This window comes from Chinchilla lanigera, unplaced genomic scaffold (genome assembly GCF_000276665.1).
Source record: "Chinchilla lanigera isolate Chin_1 unplaced genomic scaffold, ChiLan1.0 scaffold00063, whole genome shotgun sequence".
NCBI lineage: Eukaryota > Metazoa > Chordata > Mammalia > Rodentia > Chinchillidae > Chinchilla > Chinchilla lanigera.
Genome location: NW_004955464.1, coordinates 7,669,027 through 7,683,780, shown reverse-complemented (window position 1 = coordinate 7,683,780; position 14,754 = coordinate 7,669,027). Strand labels below are relative to the sequence as shown.

The window sequence follows — 14,754 nt, the reverse complement described above, 5'->3', positions numbered from 1 at the left end:
GAAGGACCTCCACATTTGGCATGTTTTTTTTTTTTTTTTTTTTTTTTTTTGAGACGGGGTCTCACTACACAGTTCAAGTTTTATTTTAATTTTCTTTTCTAACATCTAGGACTTTTTTTTTTTTGAGACGGGGTCTCGCTACACAGTTCAGGTTGGCTTTGGGCTCACTGTGTAGCTCAGGCTGGCCTTGAACTTGGGGCACTCCTCCTGCCTCAGCCTTCTGAATGCTTGGATGACAGGTGTGTGCCACTGTGCCCGGCTCATCTAAGATCTTGCCATCATCATAGCACCTTTCCATGGTTTCTGATGCCATTCTGGTTTAGTCAGTTTTGGAAGAATGCAGAGTAAATACGGGAAGCTAGTGAACTAGGGCCCTCCAGATAAAGACTGCTTAGATCTAGAAAACAGTTCATTTCTTCAAGTGACCAGTGACCTTCTTTTTGAGATGGGGTCTCTTGCTATGTTGCCTAGACTGGCCTTGAACTCCTAAGCTTGAGAGATCCTCCCACCTTGGCCTCCCAAGTAGTTGAGACTACAGAGGCATACCGCCACCACCACACACAGTAGACAGTAACATTTTCCCCCCGGTGGTATTGGGAATGGAACTGAGGGCCTCACACTGAGCTACATTCCAGCCCTTTTTGTTTTTTATTTTGAGACAGGGTCCCGTTAAGTTGCCCAGGCAAAAGCTGAAAGTTATGGTCCTCTTGCCTCAGCCTTTCAGGTGCTGGGATTACAGACACGAGCCACCATGCCCTCATAGTCACCTTTTTAAAATTTTGATATAGATTCTCACTGGGTAGCACGCTAGCTCTGAACGCACTATGTTCATCAGGCTGGCTCTGAATGCGTGATTCTCCCATTAGTCTCCCCACTGCTAAGGATTGTAGGTATGCACTACCACTCACAGGAACATTTTTTAAAAGCTACCACGGGACTAGAGATATATAGCTCAGTGGTAGAGCACATAGCAACTTTCCATGCTGCATAGGCAAGGAACTGAGTTCAATCTCCAGCACCAAGAAAAAAACAAGAAGAGTTACTTTTTAGTCACTTGATCTTAACCAAAAGGCTAAGAAAGTGATTTTACTTTCTACTCAAAGAACCATTGGCCCTATCCTCACACAGCAGTTGCTGACTGATCTCCAGAAATCATTAAAGTTCTATACACAAACACACACACAATTACAAATACACAGCTCTTTACTGGCATTATTCATCCAGTGAGCAGACAATGCATTACTCTGTGATGGCCCATTAAATCACCATCAACTATAATCATCTGAAGAATAGTAACTGTCAAGATTTTACTTCTGTTTATATTCTAAGAGAAGGGTTTACAAAACAACTTGTATGTATCACAAGAACTAAAGCTACTGAAATAATTTATGCAATGGAACAATTTTAGAACTACTATCAAAAGAGAATCAATCAGACATTTTGCTTGGGGGAAGATTTAAAGATCACTTTTAGTATGTTGGTAAATTTAGATGAAATCATACAAATTTGGCAGATTCCAAAGTAATCTTTGAAAACTCTTCAAACTGTAAATGGAAAGATTTTCCCCCAAACAGCCCATTCACAGTACTTACAGCACTGAAGTTAGCAAAATTGCTTGGGTCAGCCTCTTTATTGGCAGTAGTAGAAGTAGAAGTGAATGGATCACAAAACATATCAGGATCTTTTTCTTTGGGGCTATCACTGCCTGGGAAAGGCTGAAATGGATCATTCACTTTAAAGGGATCAGAAGAATCCAATTTGTTGATGGGTCTTTTCCCTGGATCAAAATCATTACAATTAACCAGTAAATAAGGCAAACAAGCACACAGAACATACAGGCAGGGGACAGTACGAATGGTGGGTGGAGGATGGGATGAAAACTCAAGACACATTCTTAATACTGTCTGAAATGAACACCCCAACAGTCTCTCAAACACATTCAGCTAGGTGCCAGTAAATGAAAAACAGCAAAGAAAGGATGTCCAGGAATTATATTTTTGTCCCAAGATTAAACTCACCCCCTCCTAAAGTAGTACAGTATCAGGAGGAAAACAATAAAGAATAAATATAGGAAAGGCCTCTTTTGTTATCAAATCAGCCTGATACTTATATAACCATCCACTAGTGGTAGTAATGACCTTTGAAAAATAGCAAAATTCTTCTGATTTTTCTGTGGATCTACATACATAATACCTAGTAGCATAAAATTAAAAACCATCTTGACAAAACTCTGCTTACTTTTTGTCACATACACTATCTCAAAATGAAGACTGAACAATGTTCTGTAGTCCAAGGCCTATACGTATGATCATTGGCAAACTAATCTTTGACTGAACAACAAAGTTCTGTTCTGTTGGTCACACGTTAACTCAATACTATTTTCAAGCAAGTTCTCTAACTTATTTTTTTGGTTTTTTTTTTTGAGACAGGGTCTAGCTCTGTAGCTCAGGCCAGCCTGGACTCACTATGCAGCCTAGGCTAGCCTCAAACTTGCAGTGATCTTCCTGCCTCAGCTGTGCCACCATGCCTGGCTTTCTAACTTCTAAAGTCTTAAAGTTAGTACTTCTTGAAGAAAAGATGAAATAAGTGGATGTTAAAATATCTTCAAATATATTCTTTTCCTAAAATGCATTAAGCTGCTAACAGCAATTGTAACAGATTTCTCATCATTATAGCAGCTTACAAGATGTTTCTATCTCCTTTCTGGATGGATCTTGTGATGGTTGGCGAGTTAGTTACTACTAATATCTAACAACTGAGGCAGCAGAGGCTTAGACATATGAAATTATATATACTCAAGATCACAGGAGCAAGGTCTGAGAGTATAGCTCAGTGGGAGAGCATTTTCCCAGCATGTGCAAGGCCCTGGGTTCAATCCCCAGCACTGCCAAAAACAGAACTAAAAGAATCACAGAGCAAGTTGGGAGATATTCTGATTTAGATGTTTAGGCTCCCAGTCAGTGCTCTTTCAAAAGAAAAAAACACTCTTTTTTCCTTGCTCTATCTATAATGATACATACCTTCATTAAGGTGCTAGTATAGTATTTTAAACTTTTTTTTTTCTGTATCAGGAATCGAACTCAGGACCTTGTGCTTGCCAGGCAGGCACTTGTGCCACTGAGCTATATCCCTGGCCCTAGTACAGAATTTTATTTAGGACTTCAAAATAATATGATTAGCATCATGTAAGTATAAAACCTTAAATGAGAAATTTTGTGAGTTACTTTTACATATAGTCTGACAACCTCACTTCCACCAATATATGCTATAGGCTCCTTTTCCTTAAATAACAGCACCCACTTATTTACCTGATTTTTTTAAACAGGTAAGTGAATATTAACAATTGTACAAACAATCTTTAAGTTGAAAAAAGAAAAAAAATCTGCCCAAGAAACACCACAGGGCAGTTTATTATGGAAAGGCAAAAATAACAATCTTTAACTGCTGGGGCTGAAAATTTATCAGATACATCAAGGAATGATATATAACTAAAAAGCCAGTGTACCAAAGGTATCTTTCACAGGACAGCCGAGCAGCATTACAGCTACTCACGGACTGCCTTTAGCCACTTTCTGTAAAACACGCTTTTCCTTCATACAATACACACACATATGCACACACTGAATATAACAAAATCAAAGAATAAAACTATTAAGAATATGTTCCTGACCCCCTATCACTATTATAAAATAAAGTAGTAGTCTTCAGTGAGTGAAACAAAACATTTTCTTTCAAGAAAGGCAATACCTTAAGACCACTATACTGCTGAATTCCGGATACCATAAGCCGTTATTTTTACACATCAAAAGATTTAAGGAAGACTACATTTTGAAGGACTAGGTTTAACTTTCTCTTATGAAAATTAATTAAAACACCAGAGTACAGGAAAGTGTTTTTCAGATGATAACCAATGAGCTTCCAAAAATCAAGGGGTTTCATCTGTACTTCCCCTCTCCCATTTACTGCCTCCCTGAAAGGACTGGGGGTGGGGTAGCTCCTGCCCGAAAGGCAGTCCGTGCCGGCTGCACATGCTGGCTCCTTAGGCACACGGTTATAATCCTGTACTAAGGTCAGAACAAGTGACAGCAGCCAGCTCTGCTATGCGTTTCGCTTGTTTCGTTTAAGGTTCTTTCCACAATACTCAAGTATGTAAGTAAGGCCTAAGTGATACTTTTCAGAAAGAGAAAAGGCCTCTGAGTTGACTTAGGAAAGGCTAACTCTCTTACCAGGTGGCGGTGGGCAAGGCCTTGTTGGCGTTCCAGTCTTTGGTGGCAGTGCGGGGGGTACATCTTCACTCTTGATCGTTGTTTCCTCAAACGCATTTTTAGGAACGACCACACTGCTGACAGAGCTAGATGTAGCTGAACTAAAAGGATCTTCATTGTTGACCTTTGTTTAAAAAAAAAAGTTTATACATGGGATGTATGCGTATATATGCATGTGTGTGTGTGTATGTACACTGTAAAGCAAACTATTACATTATCGTACAGCATTTGACAGAATTACTTAAGTATAACGCAGGTTTGTTTCAATTTTGAAAGGAAAGATATTTTAACCTGTGCATCTGAGAACAAATAATTTTATTATTCATTTATTTCCGACAACTTGTTGACAAATAATTTTATTTATTTATTTATTTTTTGGTTTTTTCTTTTGTTTTTTTTCCGGTACTGGGGATTGAACTCACGACCTTGCATTTGCTGGGCAGGTGCTGTACCGCTGAGCTAAATCCCCAGCCCCTGACAAATAATTTTAAAACAATATTCTGTATTCTAACATCATGACTTATACAGAGCAACAAGTGGCACCAAAACAAGCCAACTCGAGATTGAAGGCCTGTCAAACCTCAGGCAATATTCACTATAAAATACCTGAGATCCATTTTTAACAAACTATATGCCTTTCCTCAAATGAATATCTGAATTAAATGATAATGAAAGAAAAAAATTACAACCTCCACACTTCCCAGGCACTTACATATGGAAAGATTTACTACTCATGTAAAGAAAATGGCACCTAGACAAACTATAAAGACAAACAGAAGCAGGGTGTGGTAGTGTACACCTGTAATCCCAGAATTCGGGAGGCTGAGGCAGGAGAATTGTTGCAAGTTTGAAACCAGCCTGGACTACAAAGTGAGCTCAAGGCCAGTCTGAACTGCATAGCAAGAACCTGTCTCAAAAGGAACCACCCCCTCCCCACAAAAAAAAAAAGACAAATGGAAAGCTAAGTTTTAAAACCAAACTGATTCCATTGAATAGTAAGTCCTAATGTAGGTCTGAAGGTCCTGCCTTTCAAATATGTGGTGTAATGAAAGAGTTCACCTCTACAATGAATCAGATTTTACAATTTTACATCTATTTAGGCTGACGCTGTCTCTCAACACTGGCACTGGAACTGACATGACACTGTGCTGTGAGGGCCACACAGGTTTTTTGTTGTTGTTGTTGTTGTTGTTGTTTTTGAGAAAGCCCTCACTATGTAGTGCAGGCTGGCCCTGAATTCACTACGTAGCCCAGGCTGGCCTCGAACTCACAGTGACCCTCCTGCCTCACCCTTCCGAGCGCTAGGATTATAGGCGTGCATTATCACACCACACCCGGCCAGTGTGGGTTTTTAGCAGCATTCCTGGCCTCTATCCAGTAGACATGAGCAGCCCTGTCCACCTAGTTGTGAAAGACAATGTCTGTAGACACTGTCAAATGTTCTTTGGAGGGTAATGATACAGACAATTTGACATATACCTGTACCCTTCTCTCTTGCCCTGAATCAATACTAGAGCTATGATGGAAAATAGGAGAGGACAGTGAGTACTGGACTTTGCATATTTAATTACTTTGCTACTAACCCTAACAACCTCAGAGCACAAAATCAAGTAACCAACAGAAGATAAAATGAATGTTATAGCACTGACCCAAACAGTACAGAGAGAGAAAATGTAGTTCAACTGGAAGAAACACACCTAAACAAACAGAAGTGACATCACTGAGTAAATGTCAGTAGAAAATTATACTTGCCCATACCCTCACCATAGTCTGTTTATGTATAGAAATGTCTACTTCACAGCTTATCATTCACTTCCATCTGAAGTCAACATCTGCTATGCTTTACTGCAGTACATGTGAGAGAGCCCCTTTGATGGAAATGTGTTTTCCCTTCCCATTAATCAATGCAGGTTACCTTTGATAATGTGCTGAAGTCAGCAAATCCATCTCCAAATGATTCATTTCCGAAAACAGAAGCAAAGGGGTCTGTTGCTAAAATGAATAAAGAAAATCAATGAAATAGGACATAAATAATTTAATTTCATGTCCTCTTTTGATTGGCTACACTCAGATACATTATCTGAAAAACCCCAAACATTAACTCCCAAGTTAATGACTGGTATCTGTAAAGACAGCACATACTGATAACCCTAAATGTATTCCTTTACATAATCAACTGATTAATGATTCAAGATCAAAAACAGGTGAGCTACTTTACTTCTAAGTAAAGTGTTCAAGGCTCCTGAATACATGTCAAATGATACAGCCCCTATGAACTGAAATTATTGCTGATGAAGACATCAAGACACAGAAAGCTAGATACCATGAATTCCACATTTCATGCTCTTCACAGCCCATTTCAAATGCAACCTCATCCACAGGCCTGGAATAACCTAGATGTCACTCCCACAGTAAGAAGTGAGTTCTTCATTCTCTATGGCAATAACTGCCTTCTCATTTGTACCATGATTATCTATGACTGAGAATCATCTGTAGTAAGGAGTGAAGTCCTTAAAAACAGGGAACAAAGTCTGTCCAACAAAGAATAAACAGCCAACAAACATTTGCCAAAATAAGAACATGCTGGTCCTACCCTTGAAAAGCTCAGTCTCTGAGAGACAGGTACACAGCAGTAAATGTGTTTTATGGGGTATTAGGCATGAAAAACCTGTAGTGGGAGTCACTAACTAGCTGCAAGAGCAGGACGAGTCTCTGGAATATGAAATGAGGTTTAGTAAATGAACTGAGGTAAAGGAGAAAGCAGGCTACATGCAGAAGGAACAGTAACTGAAAACGCACAACTTAACCAATGCTTCATGGGCACATGGAGTCACCTTCCCATCACAACGCACTTTCCAAGGAGGTTGATATTTTCAGTGGGAATGAAATGACCTACTCTGAGATAGGCTTTACTTTCTCAGGCACAGCATAACGGCTACCAATAACATCAAGGTTTAAGAAAGTGCTGCCTGATATATGAAAGCAGAAAGAAATGAAGATAGAAAGGATGGGAAAGATCTATGAAAGAGAAGGCAAGATGAAGAGGTATAAAAAATTCTTGTGCTTCCTTGACTCTTCATCCTTGTATCAAATCACTTTTAGAAGAAAAGTGTGCACAACCACTCATTTAAATGTGCAAAGTGGCCAGGCATGGTGGTGCACACCTGTAATCCCAGCACTTGGTAGGCTGAAGCAGGAGGATCTTGCGAGTTTGAGACCAGCCTGGGCTACAAAGTGAGCTCAAGGCCAGCCTGAACTGCGTAGTGAGACCCTGCTCAAAAAACACACAAAAAAAGAAAAGTGCAAAGCATAGCCAGGCATGGTGGGACACACCTGTAATCTCAGCACTATGGGAGGGTGAGGCAAGAGGAGTGCAAGTTGGAAGCCTAGGCTGGGTTATTTAGCAATGTCTTGTCTCCAATAACCATTAAAAGAAAGAGAGGGGATGGAGCTCAGTGTGAATAAAAAAAAGGTGTTAAATGTGCCTACGTTTCTAGAAATGAGTACAGCATGGATGTAAACAGAAGGGGTTGCAAGTAAGTACACAATAGGGGTGTAACTGAGCTGAGTTAGGTCAGTGTTATGATTCAGATTTAAAATCTCCTCCGAAGTGTCATGAGTTCAGATGTGGGCCTTTGGGAAAAGTGGCTGGATCATGGGGGCACTGTACTTTCCAACAGATTAGCTCCCTGGCAGCTTCACAGCAGACCACACTGTTAGGAGGCATGGCCTGGTCAGAGGAGATGGGCCACCATGGAGCGGCACCTGAAAGGGTGCGCTCTTGTTCTTGGAGTCCCCTTCTTCCTTTTGCTCTGCTTCTTGGCTGCCATGAATCGAGCAACCCTCCTCTCCCATTCCCTTCCACCATGGCTACTCTGCTTTGGAGCTACCTGACCACAGGCTGAGCCAAAATAAATCTTTCCTCAAGCCGCGGATGTTGGGTATTTTGCCTCAGCAATGGAAAGGTTCAAACGAAATATTGTAAAGTATGTATTATGGAGGAAGGTAACAAGAAAAATGCTATTTTGATACGAGTATGTACTTTACTGGAGTGTTTTCTATACTTTCCTCATAAATGACCTATTTAGCACTGGTCTAAACTCTGAGATGATGTATCCTAGAAGAATGAAAAAACATCTTTTCCCAAACTGGAGAATTCAGACTTTGGCAAGAACTTCCTCAGATACTGATCACAGCAGATGTAAAGCAGAGGTCTGTCCAGAAACTGGAAGGATTCACTGTGCATGAACATGTGCAGACCATGTGAGAGACACCTGCTTCCAGGAGTCTCAGCCAGCAGGTAGCTTTTTCTCCCTTGTGCATATGCAGGCTAAGCCAGCAGACCCAGGCATTCAATGCAAACATAACCTCATTAATGCACTTTCCTCCCATAAACACGCTGGAAAAATATGCAGTGTATAATTTGAAAAATCATCCGTACTCTCATTACTCTAAATAACCCTTGCCGGTACTTTAGCGCACTTCTTTAATGTCACCTCTTTTTGTTATTTGATATTGGGATTTTAAATCTAAATACTAAATACACTAAAAGCAAACTAAATACACTAAAACCCTACATACATTTCTCTTTTTCCCATATAAAGTTTAACAGATATTGACCTACATGGTTTTTTTTTTTTTTTTTTGAGACAGGGTCTCACTATGTAGTTCAGGCTGGCCTTGAACTCACTATGTAGCCCAGGTTGACTTTGGAACATCTTTCTTTTGATACTGGGAATCAAACTCACAACCTCACACTTGCCAGGCAGGCACTGTGCCCCTGAGCTATATCTCCAGCCCCAGGCTGACTTTGAACTTGTAGCAATCCTCCTGTCTCAGCCTCCCAAGTGCTGGGATTATAGGCGTTCACCACCATGCCTTGGTCTGACCTACAAGATTTCTAGTAAGTCATTCATCTTCTTCATATCCCCATAATTAAAAGTTTTTACGTCAAGTGTAACAAAATTCAAGAAAACAATGTAGGGAAAAACTTACTACTAAAAACAAACAAACCTCCATACATAGAGGAAAAATAGATTTGCAAACTTAATAGTAAGAACAAAAATAGTAAGAAAAATAATCTTAGACTAAAAGAATCGTTTCCAGGAAATCAATTAACTAACCAATCAATCTCCTTGTCTCCTTCTCAATTCAAAATCTTATAGTACAGCAGGTCTGAGGTAAATAATAGATTCACTTCTTCAGCAGTATATTTATAAGCCTCTTCTATGCCCCAGAAACTGTGGGCTGGGGAGAGCAGGTCTGGCTGTGCTTGGGTAACTAAACAAACAGTGATACTATTAACAGAGATGGGTATCTGGAAGAATTTTCAGTGTTTTACATTTTACAGAGTGGACAACTCTACTTTCAGACATGTATCTGTGACATTACTTACCTATCTATCTATCTGGAACAAAGGGCCAGAGACATAGATTTGTGGATAGCAATATGATTAATGTTCAAAAAGGCATTTTTAGCAGTGATGTGGGTGATGATTGGCAGGTGAAGAGACCGTTTAGATAAAACACAATGATGGCCCAATCAAAACATGCATGAGGAAGAAAAGACCATGATATTCCATCTGGGAATAAAACAAGATGCTGCAATTTACTGGATAAAGGGAATGACAGAGAAGTCTATGACTGGTTGAGGGCTGTTAACAGTGTTTTAATACAGAACAAATGTAGGGGGAAGCATAGATTTGTTCTTTGTTCATGGCTACAGTTTCATACCCTTTCTTCTGGTAGTAACAGAGCATTGAACCCAGGGGGCGCTGAATTACATACCCAGCCCTTTTTATTGTAGTGTTTTTTCCTTTTTGGGACAGGGTCTTGCTCTGAAGTTCAGGCTGGCCTTGAACTCACTATGTAACCCAGGCTGGCCTCAAACAGTGATCCTCCAACCTCAGCCTCCTGAGTGCTGGGATTACAAGTGTGCACCCCCACGCCCAGCTATTTTGTATTTTTGAGACAGTCTTGCTAAACTGCACTGGCTGGCCTTAAGTTTATAATCCTCCTGCCTTTGTAATTCAACACCTCCTGAGTACATTACAGGTATGTACCACCACACCTGCTTTTATATTTCATATTGTAACTAACTTTGAAGACACTAAAACTTTTTGAACTTTGGTACAATAGAAAGAAGAAACCAAAATTTCTTTGGGAAGGTTTTAACAATTTTTTCCCTTTTTCCAAGTAAATACATGCTGCATAAGACCAGATCTTTTTTAACTGATACACTTCAACCAAAAGAAAACAGGGCAGCAGACTGAATTCATAAGTCGGTAACTTTTTTGTTTTGTTTTGTTTTTTTCCGGTACCAGGAATCGAACTCACGACCTTGCACTTGCTGGGCAGGTGCTGTGCCGCTGAGCTAAATCCCTAGCCCCTGAATTCATAAAGTAGATAAGAGGAACCAGCTGTCTCTTAGTAACTCAGATATTAAAGAACTTTGAAGAAATGCTATTCTTTTTGGTTGAGTTATTTTTTCTTAAAAAGCAAATGGTATTTATATTAATATGTAATAGCTTTACTGATTTATTTATGAATGACAGACTGTCAGTGTATTGCCCAACCTGATCTTAAACTCTCAATCCTATCTCACCTTCCTGAGTACCCAGTTTTACAGGCATATGTTACCATGTCAGTCTGCTGTTGTTTTTAAATAAAGTATTTTTAAATTCTCTTTTAATTTCTAATATGATAAATATTAATAGATACTACCTATATAAACAGAAAGCTCTTTGAGAGTCCTCAATTTTTAGAAGTATAGTATAACAGGAACCAAAAAGTTGCTGAACTTAATGATCTCCAAAGTCATCATCCATGGTGACTCTCTTTCCTAATTATTTTTATTACTGTTGCTAGAAGAACTCAGGGAAGTTGGACTCTGGAGTTACCTCTTCCACCTCTAAAAGAGTATGCTCATGGATCATTTTTAAGTTTGTTACTAATATGCTTTCTTCCTTTTTTTTTTGTTTTTTTTTTTTTTAGTGCCTGGGATCAAGCCAGGGCCTCATCCACGCCAGGCAAAGGCTCTGTCATTTTCATTTCTTAACTGGGCTGTTTCCCCTAAGGCCCTAGTATTTTCTTGTTCTTCCCCAAATTTAGGTTCCAAAGATTTTATAATTTTGTTATTTACCCAGTAGAAAGGTAGATAGGGAAAATAAAACTGTAGAAAGATCAATAGGCATGAATTAGAAACAAAGTGATATGTGACTCAGGCTCAGATTCCTTCTATAATATCAGGAAATCAGACTAGAGAATGACTCTGAAACCTTCTATGGCAAAATAAGTACATAAAATAAGTGGAATTTTCATATTAATTTTAATTTTTTTTTTAATTTTTTAATTTTTTTTTGGTTTTTCTCCGGCACCGGGAACCGAACTCACGACCTTGCGCTTGCCAGGCAGGCGCTTTGCCGCTGAGCTAAATCCCCAGCCCCATTAATTTTAAATTTACTTAACATTCACATTTAAAATGTTTGTCATACTGACAATAAAACATTGGAACAATCTGGATTAAGACAAGCATTTAAAGTCAGGTGTTTGCCCTATCTTTGTACTTGATTTTGATTATTCCATTTGAAAAACTTCTTTACCCTAGCATAGTGAAAGGGTGGAGGGGAGAGGGAGAAAAGAAAATAGAAAAAGAACAAGAAAGAAAGAAAGAATGAACAAAAGCAGTATGCAAAATCTAATTCATTCAAGGTAGTAAATATAAAATACACATTTCTTAACAGGAACCTTGTACTCTCAGAGCAGCTTATAGTACTCTAAAGCACTGGTGTACTCTAATTCATTAATGTATTCTGAGAGTATAGCTCAGTAGTACAATGTTATCTACCATGAGCTCCTTTGTTGGATTTCCAGCATGTCCAAAGGCAAAAAACAGCACACATATTTAATTAAATTGCAATTTTTCAAAATTTAAGGATACTTTAGAACCATGAAACTAGAACCTACCAACTTTCTGAAGACCTCCCTAGGAATTAGTTTTATGGAACATAATATAAAAACTCTGGGGCCAGGGGTATAGCTCAGTGGCACAAGCACCTGCCTGGCAAGTGCAAGGTCCTAAGTTGGATTCCTGGTACCAAAAATAAATAAATAAATAAATAAATAAATAAAAATAAAAAGGAAAACTCTGGCTCATACAACATTTAAGGTCCCTTCCAACTCTAAAGAGGTAAGAAAATCTGAGAGTAAGAAAAAGTCTTGTGGCACCATCCCACTCCAATTTGTGTATTTTCAGAATAAAGAAAGGGTGCAGGGAGTTTATTTGAAAAAATAATGCCCCAAAACTTCCCAAATTTGAAGGAAGATAGATATGTAAGCAGCTTACAAACTCTACGTAGGATAAAGCCAAAGAGACTTACCCAAGGTCTACTGTTATAAAACTACTGAAAGACGAAAAGAACATTTTGAAAGCAGCAAGAGAAAAATGACTAATCACATAAATTAGGATCCTCAATAAAGCTACCAGTGAATTTTCCAGCAGAGACCTTAGAGGCAATAAGAGATCATCATGTAGATAGTTTGACCAAGAGCAAAAAGACCCATGTGACTGAGACACAGTAAGCGATGGGATAATGATACAATATTATGTTAATAGGCCACGGCAAAGCTTTTATTAAATATAACTTGAAGGGAGAGCCATTATGATTTCATGGCAGGTTAGGATAAGAGAAAAAGCACAGATGGTACTGGGGTATAGTTCATGATAAAGTGTTTATCCAGCATGCACAAGGCCTTGGGTTCAATCCCCAATACTAAACCAAAAAAACAAACCAAAGCAAACAAAAAACAAAAAACAAAAAGAAAACCTAAGGATGATTCTAAAGGTTTTAAACCTGGAAAACATTGAAGATGAAGCTCGCAAAACATAGTGGTACACAGCTGTAATCCTAGCACTCCGGGAAGCTGAAACAGGAAGATTGCAAATTCAAGTCCAATTAAAGTCATTTAGCAATTTGGCAAGATCCTGCCCCAAAAACAAAATCAAACAAGCAAACAAATACTAGAAAAAGGGCTGGGTTTAATCCCATATAATCACACAAAGAAACTGCTATAAACAAAGATGGAGAAAGTTCCAAAAAAGACATTTGTGAAGGAAGATTAGGTATGTGGTATTAGATAATACTGTGTTAGATACGCTTATAAGACATTCAAGTAGAAATGCAAACCAGTGGCTGGATATGTAAGTGTGGAGCTCAGGAAAATGTGGCTATTAGTCTAAATCAGCATGTAAATACTATTTAAAGTCATGCAACCAAGTTTCCCAAGGGAGAACAAATGGAGAAAAAAGGCCAGGGACTAAGACCTACAATAACACAACATTAAGATACTGGGGGAAGAGGAAAACACAGCAAAGGAGACTTGGATAGCGTGACCCTGTCTCAAAAAGACCAAAAAAAAAAAAAAAAGAATGACCAGGAAGACAGGTGGACCTCACTGGAGTGTAGATCCATCTACTACAACTTCTTTAACTTTGTAAAAGTACATTTTCTTTCCATACCTTGATTTCCTTTATCTTTACAATAAACAATATTAACATCTTCCCACCAGCTTGAATCACTGGTGGTACATGCATGACTATCCCATCAGGCAGCTGGTACCAAGTGGGACAGTCATGCATGGGACAGACATGCATGTACTACAATGGTTCAAGTTGCCCAATACATAACGAATTATGGCCCCCTCATGAACGTATCAATTACTATCCCACAGTTGTTTTGAAGAAGAGACTAAGTACAGGAAGATGTTAAGCACACTGTGTTGGAATTCTATATATGCTCAGTGTATGGCAGCTGCTGTTATGATTCACAACAGCAAATCTGCCAGCACCCCTTTACACTGCAATGATTCGTTCTACCTTTTTACAGGAAATGAACAGGGAGCTGGAATTTAAAGGGAAGATGATAAAAGCATTAGAAATTAGCAACCTTGTACACTAAGACTGAAATCCACCACCTTGGCCTTAACGTAACATAACTATTTCTGCATCTATAAACTAGCTCTTAATCAAAAAGTCTGTTTATCCTTGAACACACTACTTCCTGCCTCCATCACATACTCTTTCCTTCCATACCTGCTTGCTACAATCCTAGCCATTCTTTCAAGGTGTACCACAAAGGCTGCATCTGGGCTCAAAGTCACTTAACAATTTACCCTTAGTGTGTCGTCCCCCTTCTGTATCTTGCAGCTTTGCCTGGGATATAGCTCAGTGGCAGAAGTGCCTGCCTGGCGAGTGCAAGGTCCTGAGTTCAATTCCCAGTAACAACCAAAAAAAAGTGTGCTAAATCTTGTAGCTTTAATTAATTCTCATGGCACTTAGTGTGGGCAATCAAAAGTTAATTATAAAAGCTGGATTTGGCGATGTGCACCTGTAATTCTGGCACTTGGGGAGGCTGAGGCAGCAAGGGGATCATTACAAATTCGAGAAAAGAGTTAATTATAAATGTATTAACCCATGGGCATGGTGGTGCATG

At 39.1% G+C, this 14,754-nt stretch overlaps 1 protein-coding gene across 4 annotated transcripts in view; it reads right to left on the bottom strand.

Annotated features, from left to right (window-relative positions):
* Nucleotides 1-14,754, bottom strand: part of Eps15 (epidermal growth factor receptor pathway substrate 15) — a gene marked incomplete at its 5' end in the record, with an annotated part of 118,529 nt that overhangs the window by 4,318 nt on the left and 99,457 nt on the right. For 3 of the 4 annotated variants that reach the window (XM_013521700.1, XM_013521701.1, XM_005398604.2), the window contains 3 exon segments: nt 1,593-1,777; nt 4,227-4,389; nt 6,181-6,257. In XM_013521700.1, coding sequence (XP_013377154.1) covers nt 1,593-1,777; nt 4,227-4,389; nt 6,181-6,257 — 425 coding nt within the window. 4 annotated transcript variants of the gene reach the window in all.